The sequence below is a fragment of the Numida meleagris genome, chromosome 14 (genome assembly GCF_002078875.1).
Source record: "Numida meleagris isolate 19003 breed g44 Domestic line chromosome 14, NumMel1.0, whole genome shotgun sequence".
Lineage (NCBI taxonomy): Eukaryota > Metazoa > Chordata > Aves > Galliformes > Numididae > Numida > Numida meleagris.
The window spans coordinates 6164804-6192351 of record NC_034422.1 but is presented as its reverse complement, the minus strand read 5'-3'; the positions used below and the strand labels follow the sequence as shown (position 1 = coordinate 6192351).

Here is a 27548-nt window from a genome sequence, read left to right as displayed (position 1 = left end):
TGCATTGTAATTGTACAGCTCGTACCAAGCAAGGTATCCACAAGTTTAGAAGCTTTATCTGTAGATAAAACTTGATTAAGCATAGCTAGGAGAAAATTGAGCCTGGGGAAACTCAAATGACACAAAATTCTTGGAATAGCCATAAGACTGGATTTAAGATTTTTTGCTAAGTTTTGAGTCAGGTCCTCATCAAGAAAAATGAATTGCAAGTAAGTTATGAAATTGGAACAAAACAAAAGGATAACAAATGGGAGCTACGCATTGCTATGCTCCTTGGCAAAATCTGGCTTTAAATACTTGCATGTATTTTTAATCAGGTAAATTTAGGATTTTTGTTTGTTTAACAGAATATAAGTGAAGTGCTGACCATTTACCATTATCATCTGCTTGTCCTTTAAGAGATTAGTGTCTCTTATCCCATAAGCCCGCAAAAGCTTCTTCATTTCCATCAGTCGGTAACTTTCCTGCAATAACTTTACTCTGCAGACAAATTAGACTGCAATTAATTTATTTGTTACATATGTATGTGATGTATTGAGGTTATTAAATCACATAGCTATAATTTTTGTTTTTTAATTACAAGTTCTAACTGAAAAGTAAAGATAAAACTGAGGTATAGTCTGTAGGATGTCATCTTACTTGACGTGGTTCATTTCCAAATGCTGTTTTACCAGCTGCTCTACTGCTCCACTCCACGGTACCACAGCACCATGCATTATCTGCAGAACTGCATCAAATTTCAGCTATAAAAAGAACACAAAAAGCTTACGTATCAAAATAAGTTACAAGATATTCTCTTACAGTATTGTTCACCTGTGATTCTTTAGGCAAGCATTTTATTTCCTAGCCCAATCTCCATTGCATAAGAGGCATTCATCATCATATTGTGTCAAACTAGATTAGAAAATGATAGAAGTAATGTATGTAACCATACAGCTTCAGCTTCAGACATGCTAAAGTTGGTGAGTTTTCTATGTGATGATATCAAAATAACAATTAGATTCTCAAGCAAAGAATATCAGGATAAAAGGAACGCACAATATTTTTTTTCCGCTTACCACTTATGTAAACATGTACTCACAAAAAATTATCTGTTCCATCCTGAATTGATGTATTAGAGCCTCTAGATGCCTATTTTATTAAACATACTTACATCTGTATCGGAGATACAGCCAATGACAGCTATTGCCTTTGCCTCCCAAGCGGTTTCAAACACAGAAGCAGAGCGTGTACGACAACGTTCTAGCAAATCCTGCGTATTTTGATAAAAAACATTAGGATATTTTAATTGAAAAGGTAGGAATATTTTTACAATATAAAATATTACAAGCAACAGTTACAATATTTTTGGACGTTAAGGGACAGATTTTCCCTCATGTCTGTTCATTGCTGAAATAACAACTTTCAGTAAGTTTGTTAACAGCAGTAAATGAACCTGAAAGCTGATTCTAGAATTCATGTGTAAGTACAATGATTATCAGATTTGTTTGCTGCTTACTCAAATTTAAATAGATTTATTCAAAATGAAAAAAAATGTGTACCTTTATATACTGTAAAAGAAGTTCATCCTTTTGGAGATTATGTTCACAGAGGTAAGGTTTTATGAACTTATCCAGAATAGATGGGACGAGCTCTGGTGCCAAAATTTTATCAAACATGCGGAACACGATAGTAGTTGCATTCTCCTGGGCAGTGAGTAGAACAATGCCATTTTAGAACATCACACATTTTAGTCCTTCATATTTCTAATGACTAATTCAACATCCAGTGCCCACAGAAGCTAACTGAAGGTACTAGTACATCATTCCTTTATACCAAATGAAAGGCAACACCCAATATCTCTCTTTTACAAAGTCGTTGTCCAGCTGTACTTTTAATTTCACTGTTGCTCATGCTTGGTCTGCAACTCAGCCGACATTACCTGTACTATACTGCAAATCATGGGGTTTAAGGCATACTTTTTAATAGTAGGCATGTTGTCACATTACGTATCTAAACCCCTTGCAGAAACAAAGTTTATAACAAACACAATATATCAAATAGTCTCAGGGGCTTATGAACACAAGTGCCACTAATCAACTCAAAATCCAAGGACTCCTCTTCAAGTCTTGCTTCCAATTGCATGCTATGGGTTTTTTCTCCTCCTCAGAACAATCCACCACACAAGTACTTCTTGAAGTGACTGCAGAATTACCTTTTCAAAATCACAGAGCGCCAACCTACAGTTGTATTTTCTGTAGAGATCTATCAGTTCTTGTAAATCATTTACCAGCTTCTTCAGCCTATGTACTTCTTCACAGTCACCACATCTCTGAAACAGTATTTAGAAATGGAACATTAGAAGACTTGCTGCAACCTTCAGTTTTTGATGCCTTGCAATCTTGGAGATTCTATTATCTACGTGCTGAGCCTTCATACAGTGTACAATAAAGAAAATCAAGTACATGTAGAAAATGCAACTAAACAGTCAGTTTCCCTAGTTTCCATTAAGCACTTCAAATCTGAGATTCACAAGATTGAGACAGCAGATCTAAATACAGAATGTCAGTGTTTTCAATTTTTTAAATGCACACCTTGTTAGCTTTAAGTTTAATCTTTCTCCACTTTAACAGTAGCACCATTACAGTTACTAGTACACCTAGGATATACTATGTGTAGGATTTATTTCTGTTTACACAAATTCAATATTCATAACCTTACAGCTATTATTTATTACCCATTTTCTCCATGCTAGAGCACGTAATTAATGGCAATCAGTTTTCAAAAATTTTGACAGAAATGAGATGTTTCTGGGTGAAGTTCATAAGGAATATCTTTATTGAGATGTGTTTCGTAGTACACAAACTTGTGTGTATTCCACAACACTCAAAACTATTATTCATATTTAGACTATTAATTCACCTGTTAAAGGGTATAAATGTTGCACTGACTTTTTTTTTCCAGTCTTTAAGCCCAAGATGACTGGAATTAAGTTCCTTCCTTTCAGGGAAGTAATTCAGTTTTCACCAAAAGCAACTGACCAAATAATGACTTGTTCCTACACTCGCAAAGAGTATATGTTCTAAAGTCTGTGAATAGGAGATCTTGATATTTCCCATGTTTCTTACCAAAAGAGTCCACTGGCCAAAACTTGGCAGGTGCATTTCATCTTGATTTTTACTTGTAAAAAAAATCTCTGCCATTTGGAGTCCATTCTCTGGCCAATTTGCCTGTCCAGGAGAAATGGATATTAGCAAACAGTATTGTATATATAGAAACACAAGACAAGTAAAGTTTCTACAGCATGACTTACCTTGTCAGTTAATTCAAGGTTTCGAGCACCTTGTTCCAGCCATTTGGCTAATAATTTCTGCAATAAAAAGTTATCAGGAGAGTTATGCAACCTATCAAAGTGAAATTTGCTATTAGAAATTTGTTTAAAAAGAAATAATTTAAAATATAAGTCATAGGGGAAGGAATTCATTTAAAAATAGAGTAGAAAAAGGTTCTGAAATTCAAAAAAGTAGGTCTGACTATAAAATTATCTTAGTCTCAGGAAGCTGCGTTTTACATTTATTGTATGAGTTTTACCTGTCCCTTTGGCACAACTCTTCTTAAGAAGGGAATCACAACATTTTTCAGCCACAAGCACAGTTCCTTCAAAGGAACAGTGACATGGATGGCATTAAGCAAGTTCTCCAGCATTTTCTCATCAAAGCTGTTTTCAAAATCTGCCTAAAATTTTAAAACAGAACAATTACAGGTTTATGGAGCATATACTTATCAGATAATTTGTAGTGTTACTTCACTAATAGGAAGAAGCAATAGAGCTCACAAATAGAAAAAGAAAAATCTCAGCAGTTGTAGTTTGGAGTTAAAAAAAATAAAATAAAATAGTAATAATAAAAAATAGCCCTGTTCACAAAAAACAAGGATACTGTTTAAGAAGACCTAACTGAAGCAATTTTTTTTATTTTTATTTTTTTGCAAATTACAGGGGGTGATCATATTCTTTAACTTCTGGGCTTGCTCTATAATTCTGTCTTAAGAAAACAACTGACATGGACCTGAAAGTTCCACACTAGAGAATCTAAGAGCTTGTAGCCACTATTGTGAATGTGTCATTTAAAAAAGATTTTATGTGATTTGCTGGCAAGGTAGCCAAATGCCCACTTAAAAATTATCTGAGAGCTGTGCTCCAAGGAAGGTGTATAGAAGATTATAAACACTAGAGAATAAATCAAGAATTGTCATTCTTAACAGTTAGAAATATTCATTCTTGTATCAAAGATTCCAGTTTATTCTTAAATCAGTAGGAAGTTCAGCCTTTTAAGGAGTGAGATGGAAATTGAATCATTGTGACAACAGAGGAGATTCTGTCTTTGCTTCTTTGGAGAGCTGTTTTGTAACAGTATTAGTCTGATTCTGTTAAACAAGGCTGGAAAATTTAAGAGACTTAACATCCTCCATAAGTATAAAAGACACGTTTATGCCATTTCACCTGATGCCTAAGCCAGAGGTACTGTGCACAAGATAAATTTCCTTCTTCTAGTTGAAAAAGGATATTCTTTAAAATGTCTTCGTTATTTAAGAATTCAGTCCAAGCAATGCCACTAGAAACAAGAGAAGAAAAGAAACGCTGTTATTACACCCAATCCCTGGAGGTGTTCAAATCCAGTTTGGATGAGGTCTTGGGCAACCTGACATAGTGGGTAGCAACCCTGTCTGGGACAAGGGGATTGGAGTTAGATGTGACTTAAAGTTCCTTCCAGCTAAAGCCATTCTATGATTATTATATGGCAATATAAAAAGAGGTGTAGAGGAGGATCTCAAACCTTTTCTAGCTTGTACTATATGCTGTAAGTCACAATTGGAGCATGAGATTGTGTGTGCATATATAAAATCACAGTCAAAAAATAAAATCTACACAAGATATTACCTGTTGCACACACAAAATATATTTCAATATATTTTCAATATTCAGGCTGACTCAACCTCTCTGCATTTTCCCTTCTCTACAGTGGAAGACTAGAAGGCCAAATTCAAAATAAAACAAAATTTAATTTAAAATAGCAGATACTAAACCATTATAATTCTCTTTAAATCTTAAGAAACAAACAAAAGCAAACCTGAACTTCTCTAGTCCAAAAGCTCCATAGAAAGTTGTAAGCCTTGCCTGTGCTCTCAATACCTGAATGCAAATGAGAGATTTAAGGTCAAAGGTTTGGCTTACTAAACAACAATATTACATGGTTAGAATAATTATCATAAAAAGGAAGAATGGAGGAAAATAAAGACTTTTAAAGAATTTCAGTAATTATGTGTGTAACATTTGTAAGTTTGTTTACTAAAGAATTACTCTGAAATTTCATTTCTACAAGTAGTTTACATTGATTCTCTTTGAAGGTGGATGAGTGCTGTGCAATATGAAATAGGACTAATTAAGTAGTAAAATAAATACTTGAAAGCACTTAGGAAAGCTGCTTCTTTCAATCTCTATAGCACTCAAAAATGAATCTTTTAATTCAAGACTGAAGGAATCACTTAACTCTGAAAACTGTCAATACCATGGTTCTCATTTAATATTTAATATTTTAAAATAGAATCTCACTTAGACTTAAAGCATTTAACCATTTAATGTATGAAACTGTACATCATAATTGCTTACCATATGCTAGTGCAAGGCCAAAAAGTTTGTCCTCACCTCAGTTAAGGATACTAGAGCCCCATCAGATGGTGAAACAATGGTTCTATCATCTTTCTTCAAGATCTGAAACAAATACATCAAGTAGCTTGGCTGACAACTCTGTTGATGCAGAATATGCCAGAAATGGTTCTACGAATTTCATGAAGACACTAGCAAAAATTTAATACCTCCATAAACTTGAGTCTATTCTATAGTTTTAGACTCTGATTGGATTTTTTTTTACATGTACCTGGGAGCAAACATGCATCTCTCTGGTTCTGTTTGATAAGGAAATAAAGACTAAAATAATAAAACCAAAACAGTGACATACTTTGAGATTTTAGTCCAGAAATCAGTATGTAAAAGGAACTTACAAAGGCTACTCAAAACTAAACCCCTGTCTCTGGTCTGAAAATAAAACTGTAACTCCTTTTTAGCCCTAAAGCAATAGCACGAACAAAGTTGCAACAAGTCTTGATTTCTGATCTTCTTTCATAATGCAACTTTTCGAATCACTGTAACTGGTTTGAAGGTGTCCTCCCTCTCAAATTGTACAGAAGCATGTAAGAGTAGTAACAGCATGTAACAGTAAGCAATCTGATTTAAACAGCCAAGAAAACCTTACCCTGACTTTAGCGTAGTTTAACATTTCTTGAGCGGTTTCATACAGTGGCCATGGAGCATTTATGCAGAAATCCACAACAAACTGGCTATCCTGTTTAAGTAAGGAAACAACTGGAATTAATTCCAAGTTCCTTTATAATTTGAATTGCTCTACTAAAGAAAGAGGGCAGGAAAAAAAAAAAAAGACCTGAATTTTATGCAGATTTTCTTTGGCTTCATTCACATAATCCAGCAAGACTTCTTGACCATAACTTCCAATGGAGGCTGAAGCTAGCTTCTCTAAAATAGTGTTTGCTTTTACTTTGTATACAAGCTGTTAAAAAAAAAAAACAACTCAGTTTTAAATTTGGTGTACTTCAGCTTCAAGCATACTTAGCTAATACTAGCTAATTAATTTTCAAATGTCTGTATCAAGAAGGGTCAACTTACCTCAACATCGAGTCCAAATTGTATAGCAAAATTCTCTGCCTCAGTGAATTTGTGTTTGTGAAGTAAGCGACTTAGTCTAGGGGTGAGATAAAATAAAGTACACTACTTTAAAATAAAACTCAAAGCACAGATGACAATAATAAAGCTTCAAGGGAAAGTGTACCTATTTTCAGGCAAGGCTTCAGTTAAACTTCTCATCACAACAACAGAAACTGGGCCTTCAGTGGACCTGAGGGTAAAAGATAACTACATGAGTTTATCAATTCTAAAATAACTATATGTTGAAGTAATCTGCATTTTAAGTGATCAAGTAATATACAAAACATTATCTTACATCTGGTGATTTTCATGAATTCCTTCCAAGAAGTATATTGTATCCTGCAGCATATAACAACAGAAATCATTAGGTGGTAGAGTAAATTAGCCATAAGATAACAAAACTGTAATGCATTAGGTGTTCTTTAATCTGGAAACAAACTATTGCTTTTCTCTCAGACAAGTGTTTTTTCTTTATGCTTATCATGTTAATTCTTGGATGGTTTCCACCATCTAAAATTTCTGAGGCTATTAAGAGGACACTTCATGCTGAAACCACTCTGCTACCCCGGTACAGTTACCATTGATACACCCTCCATGCAAGTGAATCATCCTAAAGTTATACTTCACTCTTTCATTTTGTTTAAGCCATAGGCATGTCACACTGTAACCACATTACAAACTATGTGAGGAAGGTATCTGTGCTATGTTCCACAAATGTCAAGGTATATATTACATTTCCAACCTTGACTGTTGCATATTTTCTGTTGCACTTTTCTGCCACGTGCTTCATACAACACAAGCAATTTCATCAGCTTTTCATTTTATTGCATTTCAGAACCAGAGCTTACTGCACTCACTTTCATGATTCCAATCAAGAGGCACTGTTTAGACTTCTGCCTTGTTATCCTCTCACATACCCACTCCACGAGTCTTTCTAACATCCCTAATTCACAAAATTCTTACTGTCTTTTTTCAGAGTTCTTTTGTTAAAATCCTCACAAGGAAGCAGTTTAAACAGAAACTAAGAAGTTCTCTCATCTAAGTTTAAGTAAATCCCAAGTAAACTTGGTGCATTTTTCTTTGCTAAGAGAAATCTAGACTTTATACAGCATTTAGCTGTAACAGCAGCAAGAAAATTTGGCACTAGTATTAAATATTGTCATAGACTGGGACAAAGCAAACTGAACATCTTAGTTCTGTTATCTTTTTCTCTATTCTTTAGAGACATCATTTGATTTTTCTTTGTATGGCTCCTGCAAGAAGTGGTTCTAATCTAACAAGAATAACACAGCACCCTCTTTAATAATTAAACCCATTAAAACGATTGTATTTCTTTGAAGAACATCAACAACAACAAATCTAAACATACTGTGCCAATCCCACTTAGGACGAGTGAAGAAACAATAGATACTTCCAAAGAATAGAGCTGTTGCATAGTAGGTAGTGCAAAAACCATTAAACTTCTCATCTATTTAAAAAAAAAAGAGAGAGAGAGAAAAACAAATCAGATATAAATGATTTAGATACACTGGTGAGACTGACGTTTGCAGAATCATTTCTGGATTCTTACGGAGTTAAAACCCTGAACAATCTACTGAAAAAGAAAAATCAAACAGCAGGTCAGCATAGTAAGACACCACGCACGTTTCTGCTTAACAACTGAAGAAGAGAACGCAGATAAAGAGAACATACCTGTTCCTTAGTGGGTGTTGTCATGACTATCAGTTTAACGTTTGCAAGCCATTGCCTGCAGAAAGAGGAAAAAAAGAATACTGTATCAGTCTTTTGCCTTCTCCATCTGCAGAATAGTTATCTTACAATTTATCTGTCCCAAACACAGACAAGTTCAAACTAAATATCAGACTGGTAAGCAACATTATACACCTTATCACACCTTATTCCAGATGAGTATTTTTAAAACGATATATGTTACATGCAAGCTCACTTAGCAGTAAAATAGAAGAAAAAAGCAGTAAGTGCCAAGATTTTCTAGTCTACAGTGCAGAGCTAACAATGCCTAAAGTCCAATATTTTGTCCTGCTGACTAGGAAGATTTCAACAAAGATTTCTAAAAATTAATTACCATAGAAAATCAAGTATCTGTGGCAGGTTTCCTGTAACAATGGACAACTTTTCACAACTGATGCTGCAAGCATTTTTACTTACTGCATGACTGAAGAAGAATCAGACTCCGTGGTTAGAAGAAATTCTTCAATATGTATTAAAGGCCAATCCCAAATTAAAGTAAGAGAATAAACATCCCATATGCTTAAGATATTCTAGAAAAATATAAAAAATAATCAGATATGGATTTCCTCTTTTCTTCATTGAAGATATTTTTGGTCTATATAGAGCAGAATATTAAAGTTTAAGTAATGACAAAAAAAACTCAAACAGTAAGATCAAGATCCTCAAAATAAGCATCTTTATTTTATTGAAACATATTCTAAAAGTTATTTTTAAAAAAAGCTCTTTCAAGAACATTGCAAAATGAAGACCAAACTGCTGCACGTACCTCTGTATCTAAAACAAACAGCAGATTGTCAAGAACTTGAAGTTTCACTGCATCTAAAAGAAATAATACATAACCATAACATTCTATTATTTTTCTTGAAAAATGTATTTGAAATAAAAATGTTCTACAGTGCACCACCAAGCACTGGAAACAGATATCTGTCTTCACAGACCTAAGTAGTTCCATTAGCATTTTTACTAAAAACAGGAAGATACCTGAAAACATCTTATTTTCTGCAGCTAAATAGGAATTCCACACTTGTTTGTAAAAACAAAAGTCTTTACCTTTGATCAGACTTGAATCAGCAAAGCTTCGAACAGACACTAGGTTGTTGGTAGTGTCTACCTCCCATTTGGAGAGTACATAATGTCCTTTACCCTATTAGTGAAAGCAAAGTGATATGGGATTTATGGGGTTAAATATTATCCATTTGACACATTTATCTCTCTAATTGACCTTTAACTTATAAAACACCTGAAAAACTGCAAGACTAACTTAAACTTTAGTTTCAATTAATATTGATGTTCAGAAAAATTCCTTTTTTTAATTTAGCCTCTTTCCTTTCCCTTTCCAGGAATGTTCTTTATTATAGTAATTGTCTCAGTCCACATTTCAAAACTTCCACTTTTCACTCCTTGAGAAAATAAAACCTAAATTAAATGTACTCTAAACATACTGAGGAGTGTAGCATTGAAGTCATCAGGCTTCAGACAAAGTTAATGAACTCAAAAAACTTATTTCTGGTCCAAAATAACATTTAAAATTGCCCATTTCTTAAATTTTTGATTAATTCCTGTACTTACTTCATGCAAAATTGTTTTGTGCAACTGTATACTACTATTTTGCAGGCCTTTATTGAGTCTTGGAAGATTCTTCCTAGCTTTGGCTTTCCAAGCCCAGAAGCCAGACTACAAATAGTCCAACCCTATACAAGTTAGGGTAAATCACCACTGTGCTTTACTAGGGTTATACAGCCAGGGTGAAAATATTTTCCCTCATAACAGAGAGTTCTAAAATAACAATAATTTCCTTACTAAAAAAAAAAAAAAAAAACTGCAAAACTGGTAACTTTTAAATTTAAAATGACGGAAATTAAAGATAGTGCAAGAATTAGTTCTTTTTAAACCAGCTAGACATAAATTTCATTGTAGATCAACAAATGTTATCACTGATTCCATAACAATTCTTATAAACATATTATTACTACTTACCCCAATTATCATATGGATTTTATTCGCCAAATTACTTATCACAAAATTCTGACAGCCAAGGCTGTGATATTCCTCTGTGGCAATGAAAGCTGTCTTTATCTGTCCTTGTAACTATTGGGGCAGAGGATGAAGGGAAAGCAAACAGAAAAAGTTACCTATAAAAACATCAGATCCATTTTGAATTTCTCACTTCTCCAAGAACATAAATTACTTTTTCTTTTTTGTGAATTGTAATAACAAACTGGTAAGTTGACAATGGAATACACAAAATAAAGTTTTGTTACAAACTTTGCACTTTAACACAGATATTAGAAGTTATGTTTCTTACCTTTGTTGCTGCGATCATATCCATCTTGTCAATTGCTACATTAAAAAAAGTATAAAAACAAATCAATGTTAACTAAGCTTTTTAAAAATAAAATAAAATTTTAAAAAGCCACTAAACATCATATAGGATAGTATAATTTTAGCCTGACTATTCTGAAATAAAGATCAGCCACTACGTTTGACAAGGTCTATTTGTATTGATCACAATATGCAGTTTCAGAAAATTGTAATAATCTTCAGTGCAGTTCAAACTGATACTATGACATAAAATGCTGCTTCCATAATGCTCAGTACTCTTTCTAAAGCAGTAAATAGTAGGAACACAAGCTGAAGGAATTCTTGGATGAATATAAAAATACTTTTTTATAAAATTAGCTATATACTGGTTTCTCTTTAAAATCAAACTAAGGCTACGTAGGCAATCCCAAATCAACATTTTAACCCCAGTAGAAAGATGCATAGAAAAGATCTTTAATACCACTCTACCTATTCAAATTGAAATCCCAGTTGATTTGTAGATTATCTTACCTTCTTGTGTTTTAGCAAGCGGGAGATACATAATGCAAAAGAAACCCTTGCTTGTGAGAATGAACATATGATAAACGCCTAAAAAAATAACAAACAAAACAACAAACCAACAACGAAATACAACACAAACACTTTAGTTTAAAGTATTCAGTAACGTAAAGAGACTGCTTGCTTAAAAATAGGAAACTGAAATAACTGATAAAAATTCTGACCAACTAACTGGATTATTCTGAAAAAAATTCTGTCACTTCCACTTAAGGGAGCAGCGCATGCTGTCTTTTACAATATTGTGTTTGAATTACAACGCAACTTCTTTATTATTTTATTTTTCCCAAACACATTACTAGAAATAAAGCATAACTATTAATAGTCTGGGCATTTATATTCAAATATCTTACTAACTAGGCCAAGGGACAGTCAGAATTAAGTTCTGAGACAGCTGCATAGCAGGTTTTGCTGATATTTCAGTATACTGGATTTCATGATCAGTTAAAAACCAGCCAACCGGAGAAAGAACCCACTGAAAAAGCAATATGATTTTACATCTTTCTGAAAGTAATTGTCTTTTCAGGATTTTCAAGGACCTTCAGATAAGGTCCACTAATCAAAAAGGACACCTAATGTTTGCAATGCAGAGTAAAACTGCATCTGCTAATCTTTTTTGTAGCCTCCCCTTTAGGGATGTTAAAAGGGGAACAAGATCACAAATAATGAGGCAAGAAAAGAAGTTATTCAAATACATACCTGCAACTGCTTTATCTTTTTCGATAAAGAGATTTAAGTAGGTCCTTTCACTTGAAGATGTTTCAACCAAAACCTAAGATGGAATCGATGTAAAGAATATGATTGTGTATCATTTGGAAAAAAAAAATCTTAATTTGAAATACTGCCCACAGTTTAAATTTTAATCTTTTTTCTTTCATGAAGAACTCAAGGTTCTACATCCTCGTGTATAACTTGTTACTTAGAGCAACAAAAATGTCCCTTCAATCTGGTTGTTTGTTTAAACTAAAAGACTTGTTCAAAATACAAGAATATTTCTATATTAATGTATAAGAGAAAGAAAGAAAAACAAAAACAGTAACAAAGAAAAAACAACCAACAAGAAACCCTAACAACAAAAGATTTGAAACAAAGTTAGGATAGAACAAGTACTGTACCTTAGTTAGCAAGGTTTGTTTTGATGGAATATGAATAAGATGGATATTGCCACTTCTCTCACCAACCACAAGGAATTGTTTTTCTTGACACATACCAACCACATCCACATTAGTATCTGAAAAGTTCCATATCATAATTTTAACTATTACGATATTTTTATTAGGAGACTTGCATATTTGAAGCACAGAAGGTGGGCAATACAGTGTTCCAGATTTCTACAAAGATATTTACTTTGATGAAACAAAGTAAAAGCAAGGCCACAGAATGAGTGGCTTTGATCTCCACTCTTCCCATTGCAGTGAAAAGTTAACAAGCATTCTAACTAAGCTGTACAGGGATATTTGGTTAATGATATACAGAATCCCATTTCATTATTTAGTTATTCATTATAACAGTTTATCTTACAGGGCAGATAGATATGCAAAGTAACTGACATGTTTTTCTATACAAAAAGAACTTTTTTTTTTTTAATTTAGTTTTGAGTTCTAACTGAATTCTAAAGTAGTGAACTCACCAAACTGAATGTGCAGCTGCAGAGCCTGTCCCGTGCTGTCAAGAAGTATGACTGATCTGTCAACAACAATAATGCTGCCATCCCTTGAGCTGCACGCATGCAGCTGAGGATTAACTGAGACCTGAGAATAAAAAGACTGTTATACGTAAGAACTGAAATACTTCAGAAATATGACAGTGTTCCTCATATTTATTAGGGAATAAAAAACACAACACTGAGAAATTCCACCTTTTCTGAAGATGTTATTTGAAGCAGAGAGTCCACTTGGTATAAGGCACTGCCACATTCCTGGCCTAAGCACACAGAGAGCTGCTCGCTTCTTGTATCATCATTCACCAGAATTTCGATTTCATTCCACATTCTCACCTATGATAAACATGTAAGTAAAGAGCTTTAAGAAAATTAGACAACTGCCTATGAATCATTGGCCTTAGTGCTCTGTTATGATTCTGCGTCTAGGAGGAAGGATACTGGGATACACTTTCTAAAGACACATTGAAAAAAAGACAAAATTTACTTCACAAGAGTAATGGAGAAGTCTCCCAGCTGATCACATAGGCAGGCCCGGCTGAACACAACTGAGGGAGGAGAGGTTTTGTGCCGTATGCTGGGTACAATTCAGCGCCAGAAAACCATCTTCACACACAGACACCCCCTGGACCACAAGCCACCTCCCCGTCCCCTCACCACAGCGCAGAAGCCGCTAACATACCAGCACACTCCCTCATCCACCTCACGTTTTCAAATTGGCGGGAGCGCTGCTGCCACTACAGGTCGCGGCAAGAGCCAAACTTCCGCCAAACGCGCGAGCGCATACGCGTTGCTAAGACACCGCCAGGCTCTTCTCCCCTCCCAGCATACACTGCGGCCCCTCGCTCCGCCGCCTGCCCCCGCCCGCGGTTACATCCGGGCACCTGAGGGGTAGAGGGAGGGTGGGGTGTGTTGCCTCGGGTTGTGTGCGCCGCTGCTGAGGAGACTGCGTCGCTGCGAGGGGGCTGTTGAGGAGAGCGGCGGCCCGGGCGTTCGGTCATGGCGGTAAGCGGTGATTTTTGGAGGGAGCTGAAGCGGGGAGTGCAGTATGGAGGGAGGGCAGAGAGTGTGGGGTGGGGAGGAGTGAGTCTGGAGCTCTGTGCGCGGAGAGACAAAATGGCGCCCGCCGCTCCTTCGCTCTCCGCCGCCATGATGGGCCTCGGGGAGGGGGTGGCCGCGCTTCTCCCAGTACTTGTCTTCCCGCTTCCAGAAGTTTCTGCTTCGTCTTTGCGAACTTGGGGAGAACTGAAGAGGCGTGTGGCTTCGGCTTTGTCTTTTCTTGGCCTGGGAGAGTGGTGCTGCGGCTGTGGGAGAGGGCTTTACTCCGGAGAATCGTAGGGCTCAGGCTCTGGGAGTAGAGGATGAGGGGGAGCGGTTGGGCTGCCTTCGCTTCTAGGCCGTGCGACTTATCTTTTCTTATTATATTTCTTCATATCTCATGTTTTCAGCGTCTTGTTGCGTTTACTTTTGTCTCCTTGCCCCCTTTTTATGGTTTGCTTATTTGTGAAACTTCTCTGCTGTAGTTGTCTTTGCGTAGAATTTAAAAATGGGGTCATAGCGTTTCATATATAAGCAGAATGTGGCTTTGCTCCCGTTTCACTTTTTTGTGGCCTAGTGTAAGGGTGTTTGTCCCATCACTGGGTTGAATCGGTGAGAGTAGCTCAAAAACCAACACGATTTGTTGGGTTTTTTTTTGGAAATTATTTAATTGTCTTGGAAGTGCAGGAAAAGCATAGATTCTAGCATGATAAAGTTGTTTCTAGTAATTTCAAGTAGTACTCTTTTGTGTCAAATCTGGTATTTCTTGTTCTTACCATACAAATCTGACCAATAGTGAAACAGAACAAAAAAAACTTCTGGAGGAAGCTTACCATTTTTCTCCCATGAAAAAGATCCTTTTTGTGTTTATGTAATCTGTTAAGATGATTTTCTGTAAAAAGTCTTGAAGAATAACTTTGGACTTCTTGCTTTGCGCCTAAATTACAACTGTCTTTAGGAACTGAAAATAGTCTCAATAAAGTCTGTCAGCTTTTTTGTTGTTGTTGTTCATGTCTCTAGAGCTGAAAGAGCACAAGAGTATTAATAAACAGCAATGTGTACAGAAAGCAAGACCAGTAACCTAGGGAAATGTGGCAGCTGGAGAGTACTTTTAAAAACCCAATTAACATAGATTGTTGGTTGGTATTTTCCGTATCGTTCTCAAGTAACATCAAATGTCGTTTTATAGGAATCTCAAAATTCCTTTAAAACTTAAACTAGCAGAGTCTTTTGGAAACCTTAGATGAAAAAGGGAACAGACTGAGTAGGTAGGGAATAAGTGTTAGGGAGCCTGAGGGAAATATCTTGGTTCTTCACCTAAGGAAATTTGATACAGAAGTTTTTGGTAGAAGTAGGTAGAACCTCTATGTGCTCTGTTAAAAATACAAATTTTTATCTAGAGAAACTGTAAAAAGTTCTTTAGTATTCAAAAATTAGCCATCTAATACTGCAGTATAGTGTATCTCATGTCATTGCTCTTCTAAGTTTGTTGTATGTTTCAAAATGCTGTGGGTGTTCAGTACTGTACCTCAGTTATTCAGCCCCGTTGGATAGCGTTGTACTTAAGTAATCTTAGTGATGTAAATGTTTAAAGATAACTGACCTATAAACTACTCCATTTAGAAAAAACTAGTGATCAGTGTTTAATTCTACTGAAAGCCCTGAAAACCTCATGAAAAAAAGTAAAGTGCAGTTTAACGTAGCGGGAAAGCAAAATGTTCACTGTATATTAGTTCTTAATGAAGTTTTAAAAAGTCAATCTGTATGCAGTTGCGCAGTTCACTGCAAATCTGTCAAGCTATTGCCTAACCAATAATGGGATGACAGCTTATGAAGTTGACTTCACAGGGGAAAAAAAAAAAAGACATCAGAGGAAGTACTAAGCAAATAGTTTTCTTGTTTTTAAGCCCTCAAGTTTTGATTAGAACATTCTGTCTTTGTGTGTAGGGTAGTGATACCGAACGGGATGGAGTAGTCCCAGAAAAGTCTTCTCCAGAAAGGGAGAAGAAAAAGGAACAATCAGATGCCTCCAGTTCTCCCAGAACATCAAAGCATCATTATTCAAGATCGCGTTCACGGTCAAGGGAAAGAAGACGGAAGTCAGGTATGGTCTTCAAATAAGCAAAATTGCTTAGTACTATTCTGGTGGGGTTTTTTTGTTTGGTTGGTTTTTTTTTGTTTCATACAATTAATTTGTGTGTGCTTGTAGAACTGAAATCTCTTTACATACGTTTTGAAAAACATTAACGGTTCTATTAACTTTATAAAATTGGAAAAAGTAAAGCTGTTAATTTTGACTTTGAAGTTAACTGACCAAAAAAGTAGAACGTGTCTGAAGTATGACAGGGTTTTATTTATTACTGCTAGAGCTTAAATAAATGCAGAGAAAGAACTGTAAATAATGGTTAGAGTTCACTTTCTGCTGCAAATGTTCAAATAGTACTGTTGGTGTTCTAAGTCTCTCTTCTTGGCTTTGTGTGGTGGGATAACTGAAAGGAACTTGAGAGATGATAGTCAGCTGATCTTCTCGTTAACTTCGTAAATAACAAAAAATATCTTCATCTCCAGATGCTGAAGGAAGAAAACACAGAAGCCGGAGCAGAAGCAAAGAGGTAATTAATGCTTTGTAGTGATTAGGTAAATGTACAGTACATCTATAAAGTATCTTGTAGTAATGCGCATATGTAAACCTATATAAGAGACTTTTATGGTAAGTACAATAAATTGGAAACTTTAAGCTTAAAATGGATATGGAGATCCTTTCATAGTGAAGCATGATTGCAGCCATCATGTTGACAAGGTAATAGTTTTATAGCAAATCGCTTTCAGAAACTAGTAACTTAAATTCTTTTCTTTTTTTTTTTGGTGGAAACAGCCAATTGAAAGAATTCATATGGAGAAGTAGAATGGTGTTCTTGGTAACTTTCACAGAGCTTCCATTAACCAAAAGCCTTGGGTGGCTTTATTCCTGTCTAGTGTTCTGGATTTTGAATAATATGTACCAATTTACTTAAGAATATTAAAAGCGATTGCGCACCTGACAGGTCTGTTTATTGCATCCTTTAACTGTAAAGACTGTCATAGCCTGACAAACAAGCTGGGTCAGCTGGAAACATGACAGTAGCAGCAAAAATTTCAGAAGGCTGTCTCTTTAAAAAAAAAAAAAAAAATCAAAAATATAATCAAGTATATATACTGAGATGCAGTAATGCTTTGGAAGTAACTGGCGTACACACCAGAGAAGAGATGAAATGAATGAACCAGGACCATCAAAATAGAAAGGAAGCTCGAGCCTTGTGGGGCAGTAGCAGGCTGGGTCAGACAAGGGACTTCAAACTTTAACCCGGGTCAGGAACTTCTCCTTCCCCGATTCCAATGGAAGCTCTGTTTTGTTTTTAAAAAAATAAAAAAATTTAAAGAAAAAAAAGGAAAAATAATCTAGGAGAGTTTTTGTGAAAATGAATATATTGTTTAGCTCACATGATAACATTTCTATAATAAATCATACTCAGCGTGCTAATGCGCGAAGAGACTGAACTGAAGACGCTGCAGACTCAGATAGCAAAATTATAAGCCTACTTCATGATAAGGTAACTATTAGTCATTCAAACTCATATTTCCCTTAAAAGTATCTTAAATCCGTTATGGGATATAATGGTGTTTATTATTAAGTGTGTGCCTGGAAGACTGGTTTAAAAAAAAACAAAGAAACAAACATTTTAATGTTCTGAAAAAAATGTTCCTTGCTTAAAATTGTCCAGTGTTTTTAGCATTCTGTTAGGTCTAATCTTAATTCATTTAACACTTTCTAAATTACACTTCGAGGGTATTAACTGTGTCCCATGGTAGATTTGCTGTTTTCATTCATTTGCAAGATGAATCTCTTTGCCTATAGATTAAATACTGAACATCAATAATTCTTCTCAGTGTATGTAGCAGAAAAGCTACTTAGATAAACAGGTACTTCAAAAAAGTAAGATAAGTAGTATCTTACACTATTCACTTGTGTTTTTATGTAGCAAGTAGTTCTTCAAGGATTTAGAGCAAAATACTGTAGTAGCAGGAGAAAACATCTTAACATATCACGTGTATATGTGAATTGTAATTGAATATATCTAGAATTTGAAATACGTTAATAAGGAATTGGTCTTTAGTGCTAATAAGAGCTAGTTAGAGCATCTTCTCCAGACTTGTTTCTTTTGGCACAGGGTTATGACTACAGAAAGATTTTTACAACTGTTTAATGTAGAACAGATCTAGATGAGCAAGAAAATGGAAGAACCAAGCTTAAGTCTAAAATTGATACATCATAAAATTGTGACTTGGAAGAAAAACATTACATGTCAGACTTAAATGGGCTATGCTAGAAAGAGTTGAAAATAAACTGGATATATTAAGAAAAGGTGTTGATGTCATGACTTAGTCTCTAAGGAAAACACTGGCAAAAATCAGACCTGACCTTGCTAAGTATTTTTGGCATTGCAGCTATAAAAAGAAATTTTTTTTTTAAGAGACACTGCAGGAAGAAATTGCAGTATGGTAGAGCAGCATATCTTTAATTTAAATCTACTGTGAGAGGTTTTGGAGTGATGCATGTTAACCTTAAATACTGAAATAGGATGTCAACCGTGTAACTTATTGCTTTGCTTTTTACAAACTTGGAAGTTACTGACTGAAGAGAGTTTTGTTCTAAAAAACAATTATCTGCCAATAGAGGAATGTTTTAGTTGCAAAAGCAGTATAGTATATGTCTGCAACCATGTGTATGGATTTTAGTAATTCTTTCCACATGATAGACTTGGACAAATACTTAATCCTAATGACAAATGTGATTGTGTGTTTATATATGTATATTTGTAAATTGTCAGATAGTTAAAGATAGGTACATAGTGTGTGTTTTGAAATGAGGATAGTGATTGAGAACTAGTTGTTTTTTATTATAAAGTTGTGAACTCTCATGGAAGTGCTGTAAGGATACCTTGATGGATGCTTTTAAAAATCCTATAGTGGGGAGGAGGGAAAAGGGGAACAAATGATAGTGTACATTTGCAACATTGGGTAGTTGATGGCATTAGGTATAATAGCCATCACTCATGATTGAGTCACACTCCTAAGGTTACTAATGTTGCATCACAACTTATCATTTTTTATCTTCTGATACCCATACTAACTCTCTTTGTTGCACTATTTTCCTGAAAGAACCAACTTCTTCTTAAAACAGGCAAGAAGACATGAATCCAAAGAGAAGTCCTCCAAGAAGCACAAATCTGAAGACCACAATGACAAAGAACATTCTTCTGACAAGGGAAGAGAGAGCCTAAACTCGTCTGAAAATGGTGAGGATAGACATAAGCGCAAAGAGAGAAAGTCATCAAGAGGGAGGAGTCATTCAAGATCAAGGTCTCGCGAAAGGTAAGTTCTTTATGTGATTATTCTTTGTGTTTATGTTTTTTTTAAATATATTCACAAAAGTGTTGAAAATTTGGGTGGGCTTTGAAATACAACTAACTGAGATACACTGCTGACCTAATTTAACTCTAAAGCATCACTTTATGTTGTATATGCCAGTTTTGTTGGACAATGTTTTTGCTGCTAGTTGTCTTTTTTCCAGATTAATTCTGGGTAAAGTTACTGAGTTTATTTAAGTTTTTTTTTTATAGATCATAACTCAGTGTTAACTCAAGTTTGTAACTTACGGAGCATGGAAAACCTGTAAGACAGAATGTATGAAATGTTCCCTGTTGGCATTGATGAGGAAGAAACCAAAAAACATGGGTGTTGTTGATTTTTTTGCCTCCTAAATCAATTGTTTACCCAGAGACAATGCTGTCTGTGCTTCCTTGCATAGTAGGCCACCCAGCGCGTGCTCTCAAGGTCATAGAGTTGGTTGGGTCAAACTGTGCTGCCAGAAGAACTTTTTAGTCAGTTCTGCTCGTAGCTGGGGTGATCTATAACAAACATGACAGCAAGGAACAGGCTTCAGCTGATAATGTGCTGAGGGACTCTGTATGACTCATGAGCTGAAATCTGGGCATCTCTTCTCTAAGGTACTAGAATACCATGGGGAGGAGGGTTGAATTTTAGGCTTATCAGATTAGTTTGGAAACTTGTTTGTTTTTAGATACACACTTTAATGAACAAACAGAAATAGCTGTATTTATGAGCATGATTATTTACTTAAACTCTTCATAAATCACTTGTGGCTGATGGTAGTGTGTGATTACTCCTAGTTCTAAACCATTCCAGGCGTGGACTCTAAAATGTTTACAGTCCCCTCCGCCTTGCCTAATGCATTTTGGCCTGTGACAAACCTGAATGTAAGTCCTTAGGTAAAATATGAATTCAAACAAGAGGAATTTTGGACCTGTGTTTCAGACGGCATCGTAGTAGAAGTCGTGATAGGAAAAAATCCCGATCTCGCAGCAGAGAGAGAAAGCGCCGTGTAAGATCTCGTTCTAGATCAAGATCTAGACACAGACACAGAAGTAGAAGTAGAAGCAGAACTAGGAGCAGAAGCAGGTAAGTGTTAACCTCCACACGTGCTTGGTGGCAATTGGTTGAAGGCTCTGTGGGGTGCAGTTGTATAAAGGAATGCTGGGTTCAGTATAGCTGTGTTTGCTTTTTCTCCTGTGCTGTATTAACATGGGCTGAAGCATTGCGTGGTACATATTTGGTTATGGAAACAGTTATCTTAAACAGCTTATGTGTCTCAGGTTTTCATAGCATATTTTCACGTTAGCAATTAGAAATGCTTAATTGGTTATTTAGAAGGCTAATTTAGAAGGAAAATATTATTTTGAGTAGTATCAATATGATAGTTGAAGTTCTTAGTTTCTTACGTCGCAGCTGAGTTTACTATCATAAATAGAAATTATATTTAAGTAGGAAAAATAGAATAAGATGTAGCTAATACTTTCATGTGTTTGGTGTGAGAGGAGTGTGGTTGGCAGAATACTACTTTAAAAATTCTATTTTAATTATCACTTTTTCTGTGTGTGTATATTATGAAATAAAAGTTTAACTGGGAATGACTAGCTGGTCGAGCATATGATCAGTGTATTTGCTAATCCTGATCAGCTCAACAAATTTGATTTTAAAATGTGTGCGTCTTTTCAGTAAAACTAGTGTAGGTAGTGTAGTACACACGAGTCAGATGGACTATTTCTGATCTGTGTACTATTCTGTTAGTGATTACGAACTTTTTGTCATGTTCATAATGAGAATATTTATCGTCTCCACTTTTTTTCTTGTTCTCTTGGGTGCTTTCATTTCTTCCTCAGGCTTAAGTTCTAGAAGTATAGGTTGAAACCATCTGAATAGATACTTATTAGCTTGTTCTGTGTCTACGTGCTGTAGTTGAGGTTTTCTTCCCTGTACAGGAATTAATGTTTTCCAGATAGTGATTCATTCCTTTGTTGTAGAGTTTGCAATCTATTTGCATGTGCCACCTCTGCATTCTTAATGCCCTGAAAGATTTTCTTAATAAGCTGAAATATGACTTAATGATATTATTGGCTGACAGGGGTTTTTTCCGTTCTGTTGTTCTAAAATTAAAAAAGTATTTTAGATGCAAATTGATGCCCTATCAAAGCTCCCAAGAATGTGTTGCCAGTGTTCCAGTTCAATTAGTAACATTCTTGCCAGTATATTTCAAATTGCATTTAAATTAAAGACATTAGGTATGACCACTCAGTATTGCAGTGGACGATTGGAGACTTAAGAATGTAATGCTGCAACAACACTTGAGAAAATGTTAAGAAGACTTTATCTTTTGGAAGGACATATTGAATTACATGGTTTGTGTCAGATTTTATTTTGCCATGCACTTTCTGCCAAACTTTCAGCTGGGGTGAGTAGATTGGTATACACACATTACTTATGCTTACTGGAATCTAAGCTACCTTTAGCATGATTTGTAAGGCTTCAGTTTCCTATTATTTCCAGTTATTATGTATTATGTGCATTTAAAGTTTTAAAATATCACTTTGAACTCTTTATTTAATGGGTCAGTAAAAATTTCATGTCTCAGAATTATTCTTTATTTTACCTGCAGTGGAATTCAAATTAACCTGAAAAAGAGCAGCAGTTATAGGAAGTAGTAAGGGGTAGTCACAGCTTAGAAGTTTCTTTATCTGGAAATGTGCCTTAGTGGCTAGTGATAGATGAATGCACAGCAGGAATCCACTTAAGTATTGTTTTGTCTCATAGATATTAGGGAGGGAAAATAAGCAAGTTATGATTCTTGAACAGTAGCCAGAACCACTACATCAAGCTGTGGGCTCAGGTGAAATCTTTGGAACGGTAATTACGGGACAAGGAAAATTTCAAGGAAAGCTCTTCACAAGCCAGATAAACATGATGTAGGAATGTAACTTGTGAAAACGCAACCATGAAATGAATTCCATCATCCATGAAATGCAGTGTTTCCTGTGTTGCAGTTCATAGTCTATGACTGTGGCATTTCTGAATAGTAGAGCTTGATCTTCCCTTGGTGATTCTTTGCACAACTTCAAGCTTGCATTTTCAAGTCACCTGTCTTCACTACTGTTTAAAGTAATCTTTTTGTTCTGTGAGCCCATAGACCCTTCAAGCAGTTCTTCTGTTGCACTGATTAAATACAAGATGAAAAACGTGACACCACCTGCTTGTTTCAAATGAATGTACTTAAATAGAAAAGCTCAAATATTTACTTCCTTGATGTTTACCAGTGCAATAAAGCATCAGACCAAAGACAAGACCAAACTACAATAGTCCGCACAGCAAAAGTGAAGGTATCTTTGAAACATGTATTGCGTCTTATCTCAGGAATGCAGATCTGTCACTTCCCAGTGCCTGAATCTGCATCTTGTTGTCTTCTATTAAAAGATAAGTCTCGCTTTGTATTCTACCAGATTTGTCATGTAAACAACAATCTCTTTTGTAACTTCAGAGTGCATTTCATGTTTGTGGATGCTGCACAAGTTGCAAACAGAAGAAATGGAATAGATGAATGCCATTTAAAGTGGCTTTACTCAAGCTAGTCACTATTGCAGATGGTTCATAACATTTAAGTATAAAATGGCAGAAATGTCTTTTGTGCGTTTTAATTTAGTGTTGGTGGCAAATCTGGCAATTCTCTTGTAATTTCAAGTTTGGATGCTTCCAGAATTGATGAATTTTTGTTCAGAACATCAATCAGAGGCTTGATGATAAGCAATGATAAACCTTTCTCTCTTGTAATGTGGTTCTTAATGACCTTAGTTTAAAAAAAAAAACCTAACTGCTAATGATGCTTCTATGTATTTTAAGTGGCTTCTGCTTGAAAGAAGTGAGATACATATATCAAAAGAGCAGCTTTGCCTTGAGAGAAGGTTTTTAAATAATAGATACACTGGATATTTTGCTGTTTTGCTTAAAAATGCCTTTAAACAGAGATCTTTTTGGTTTGTCAACCTTCAGATAAGGCATGCATTATAGTCCTCTGCACAGGTAGTGTCCTTCTCCAGAGCTTAAATGAAAAACCAGGTCTCCCATTTAGTTCGATATCTTCATTCAAACAGCTCCAAGAACACCTAGTGACAAATGTACAGAAAGGAGAAAAATAGTAATTCCTGTAAGCATTAGTCCAGTTCTTGTCTCAGGGATATTTACAGTGTTCACTTCTAGCATAATCATAGTGCTGTTGCATCTTTTGTTTTAAAGCCTTCTTGTGCCTTGTTCTATTTTAGTTATCTTGCAGTCAACATACCAAAAGTTATATGATGTTTTTTCTTGCGAGGAGTTAGAATAAAAGCCTCTACACCAACTGAAAGGGTAAATAAATACCTGGAATTACATGTTGCTAGAGCTTGCAGTTGAAAAAAGTCAGTTTTAACTTTGTCTTGTTACCATGCAGGTGTGACTGTTACACTGTTGTAGTGTATCTCTGTAAAAGCTCTATTTGAAAACTCTCCAAATTAGTTTTTGAATCATGATTGAATGCTGTATGAAATGCAGATTCGTTGTTTTAGTAACTGTCTTAAATTTGGTTACAGAGAGCGAAAGAAAAGAATTGAAAAGCCCCGCAGGTTCAGCAGGAGTCATAGCCGGAGTCCAAGTCCACCACCGTTTCGAGGTCGAAATACAGCTATGGATGCACAGGAAGCATTAGCCAGAAGGTCAGAAGTTGTTACTATTTTAATGATATGCGGTATGAGTAATCTGTTCATCTTGGGTTTTGTGTGTCTAAATACGTTCATTCTTGTGTATTTTCTAGGTTGGAAAGAGCAAAGAAACTGCAAGAACAGAGAGAGAAAGAAATGGTTGAGAAACAGAAACAACAGGAAATGGCTGCAGGTAATCTATGTATATGAACGTGGGCAGAAGATAGTGCACGCTTTTGTGTTGAGTGTTGAAGATAACTATAGAATCACCAAGGTTGGAAAAAGTTTCTGAGATCATCTAGTCCAACTGTCCACCTACCACCAATATTTCCCCTCTAAACCATATCCCTTAGTACAACGTCTGCAAGTTGCTTGACCACCTCCAGGGACAATAACGTGCAGTGTTACAGTCCTGTCCAACTGATGTCCTGGTTGTCAGGATGTTCATTTGATCCATGTGTAACAAACACAAGTACAATGAGGAAATGGAGGGCTGAAAGGGGATCAGACAAAAAAAAAAAAAACACACAACAAACCTGTGATTTCTTAGTAGCTTACCCAGTATTGACAATGTGATAACAAAAATGTTGTATGTTAGGCTGGTTCTCATGGTTGTTGGACCCTTCCCATATTCATCATTAAGCAAGAGTTTGAAAGCTGTTACCAGCTCAGGGGTATTTAGAAGCATGAGGTATATTACTTCTGGCTTATTAAAACGTATTGGAGACTTGTTACTTAATTTGCAAATACCATATTGTCTTACCATGCATTGTTTTCAACTTACTGCTATGAATGGAAGTGGTTTTTTGGGGGAAAAAATTGTCTGAACTTACTGTCTGATGGCAGTTTACCGTTGCTTTCTTCAGCAGCCGCAGCCACTGGAGGTTCTGTTATTAACGTTGCTGCTCTTCTGGCATCGGGAACACAAGTAACTCCTCAGATAGCAATGGCGGCTCAAATGGCAGCACTACAAGCAAAAGCACTAGCAGAGACTGGAATCGCTGTACCTAGTTATTATAACCCAGCAGCAGTGAATCCTATGAAATTTGCTGAGCAAGAGAAAAAGCGAAAGATGCTTTGGCAAGGCAAAAAGGAAGGGGTAATGCCTTTTCTTACTTTCATAGAACCTGCTTGGGAAATTCTTGCATTTCTGAACTGCCTGCATGAAGAAGCCTCAGTGACAAATGCTAGTGGCAAAAGCCTTAGAATTATGCCTGATTCTGTAAATTTTAGGAAGTATAATTGGATCTTAATGTCAGTTTTCGTTAGCGAACAAAACTCGCCACTAAATATCAAATATGGATGGACTCTTTTTACTGAGACGTGCTGGCTAACATTATAAAGTTGTATATATTTGCTTCTCCATAATTCACTTTAGGCATGTTTTCTGACATTGTTCCCAAACTTAATGGAAATGAGAACATTCTACCCAAGTAAAGAATGTATCTAATTTTGAAACCTGTGTTTAAGCACACTTCCCTCACAAGAAGTTTCTGTGGGGATGCTGCAGGAACACTGCTAGAAATATTTTGCCTCTGGCTTTGCTACAGCTACACAACAGTCTCGTTTTTAATATGGCTTTTCTTTGCTTGCTACTGTATTGTGATATTAACAGAAATGCATGTAAAAAGGTGATATATATATTTTTTAATTTGCACAGGATAAATCACAGTCTGCAGAAATATGGGAAAAATTAAATTTTGGAAACAAGGACCAAAATGTCAAATTCAGAAAACTGATGGGCATTAAGGTAAAGAGTTCTGAATGTGTACTTAAATTTATTATAGTGGATTTGGTTTTTAATTTTAAAGGGCGCCTTAATCAGTAAGGATAAATTAACCGGTTACTATGTGATCTAATTAAAAACAAAGTATTGCTCATTAAAGATCACAGGAAGCGTCTAAATTAAATTCATGGTCTAGAATGTCATGATATTTCTTGCATCTGCTACGTTCTGTGACAGTCCTAACTGTAACCAATATTCATAATCTAGTGAATGTTCGTACTAAATCGCTCTGTAAAGATAATTAAATGGAGATGTTTATTTGAATGAGTTCAAAAGAGGACTTTGAAGGCTTCCTAATGTTTCTTGGCAGCGAGAGCAAAAGCTGTGCTGGGCTTGTTACAGTAAAACCTGATGCCTGTTGTTTTAAAAGGCTCTTAAGAATTCAAAATTACGAAGCGTTTAGGCCAGCTGTAGCATATGAAAGCACCACTTCCTACAAAGCTAATGTTGTATTTTCTTCTGTCTGGCTTCTAGAGTGAAGACGAAGCTGGCTGTAGTTCAGTTGATGAAGAGAGCTACAAAACGCTGAAACAACAGGAGGAGGTTTTCAGAAATCTAGATGCACAGTACGAAATGGCGAGATCACAGACGCACACACAAAGAGGAATGGGATTGGGGTTTACATCTTCAATGCGAGGAATGGATGCAGTTTGAAAACAAACAACTTTAAAGTTTGGGACTTTGGAAGGTTCTTGTTCAAATGTTGGGTCCTTGTTCACCAAAAAGCTAGCATTCTAGCTTGCATGGGTGTTGCATTGACTTTAATTTATTGATAAATACAATTTTTTTTGTAAATATCAGATCAGTGATACTGGTGTTAGTGTTGTAATCAGGTTATACCCACTTCCATTAAACTTGACAGAGCTATAGAAGGGCAGTATTTTTTAGTTAAAGTTCTACTTTTCAAACCAAGCAGCAGATGGGATGAACTCATACATGGATATTTGGTGTCCACTGTCTTGTGTACTTTTGTACTTAACCTTGTACAGTTATTTTCAATTCCTGAAACATGAAAGAAACATTGTGTAGATGTTATTTAGCAGTCTGGGCCACTAGGCACATAATCCAGCGCAAAAACCTGGTTAATAATAAAGAAGTTTTTTCTCTAAGGTCTTTCTTTATGTTAAGTTGTCTTTGGGCAGAACTCGAAGCTCAGGAAGGGCTCAAAGTCAGAAATAGAGCATTTGTTTTGCTTTGCCAATATTGATGTACAGTTTTCTTAAAATAAGGAATTTCCTGAAGGATGCTGAACTCATTTTCCTGCTTATGTGAGTCTGGCTAATTTTTTTTCCTCATTATTCAGAGTACTGGAAGTACTAGCGAGTGTTAATTTTTTTTTTTTTGTAGAATGTATTTTAAAAAACCGCTTTTTTGTTATATAAACTTGTAGTGTAAGGATACCCTAAACTGCACCTCCTGGATGTACATTTCGGATGCAGTCTTACCGGAGGTGATGTATTGATAGTAGTGGTGTAGTGCTGCGCCCTGCTGGCTCTGCTGCGTTTCTGCTCGCTCCACAAAAAAGAAAAAGGCGGGAAGGCAGCTGGCGCGGCAGATGGT

At 35.8% G+C, this 27548-nt stretch overlaps 2 protein-coding genes across 6 annotated transcripts in view; one reads left to right on the top strand and one right to left on the bottom strand.

Moving 5' to 3' along the window:
- Positions 1-13839, bottom strand: part of KNTC1 (kinetochore associated 1) — a 34753-nt gene extending 20914 nt beyond the window's left edge. Inside the window, exons 1-29 of one of the 3 annotated variants that reach the window (XM_021412679.1) lie at positions 13726-13839; positions 13242-13379; positions 13014-13134; positions 12499-12614; positions 12083-12155; positions 11339-11416; positions 10812-10846; positions 10484-10594; positions 9557-9650; positions 9273-9325; positions 8924-9036; positions 8450-8504; positions 8127-8225; positions 7053-7096; positions 6882-6947; positions 6719-6794; positions 6477-6602; positions 6291-6380; positions 5684-5749; positions 5109-5170; positions 4481-4592; positions 3571-3714; positions 3293-3349; positions 3108-3209; positions 2195-2311; positions 1542-1685; positions 1154-1252; positions 640-743; positions 375-480 (exon numbers count right to left, since the gene is read on the bottom strand). In XM_021412679.1, coding sequence (XP_021268354.1) covers positions 375-480; positions 640-743; positions 1154-1252; positions 1542-1685; positions 2195-2311; positions 3108-3209; positions 3293-3349; positions 3571-3714; positions 4481-4592; positions 5109-5170; positions 5684-5749; positions 6291-6380; positions 6477-6602; positions 6719-6794; positions 6882-6947; positions 7053-7096; positions 8127-8225; positions 8450-8504; positions 8924-9036; positions 9273-9325; positions 9557-9650; positions 10484-10594; positions 10812-10846; positions 11339-11416; positions 12083-12155; positions 12499-12614; positions 13014-13134; positions 13242-13373 — 2595 coding nt within the window. In that variant the 5' untranslated portion in view covers positions 13374-13379; positions 13726-13839. The other 2 variants (XM_021412680.1, XM_021412681.1) reach the window with 2 other exon arrangements.
- RSRC2 (arginine and serine rich coiled-coil 2) lies at positions 13900-27097 on the top strand. 3 transcript variants are annotated; one of them, XM_021412712.1, is made up of 10 exons: positions 13900-14048; positions 16029-16185; positions 16650-16693; positions 19303-19493; positions 20457-20600; positions 24095-24217; positions 24316-24395; positions 25069-25301; positions 25863-25952; positions 26463-27097. In XM_021412712.1, the coding sequence occupies exons 1-10, from the start codon at positions 14043-14045 to the stop codon at positions 26640-26642; spliced, it is 1248 nt and encodes a 415-aa protein (XP_021268387.1). In that variant the 5' UTR covers positions 13900-14042; the 3' UTR covers positions 26643-27097. The 3 variants fall into 3 exon arrangements, with proteins under 3 accessions (XP_021268387.1, XP_021268388.1, XP_021268389.1); XM_021412713.1 differs by having other exon boundaries at positions 19281-19493; XM_021412714.1 differs by lacking the exon at positions 13900-14048 and adding an exon at positions 17594-17671 and having other exon boundaries at positions 16087-16185; positions 19281-19493.

Excerpts from the sequence above, each read along its gene's own strand:
- RSRC2 (XM_021412712.1), top strand. Across the intron at positions 16,694-19,302 it reads GCCGGAGCAGAAGCAAAGAG|GCAAGAAGACATGAATCCAA; the intron begins GTAATTAATGCT and ends TTCTTAAAACAG. Across the intron at positions 25,953-26,462 it reads GAAAACTGATGGGCATTAAG|AGTGAAGACGAAGCTGGCTG; the intron begins GTAAAGAGTTCT and ends TCTGGCTTCTAG.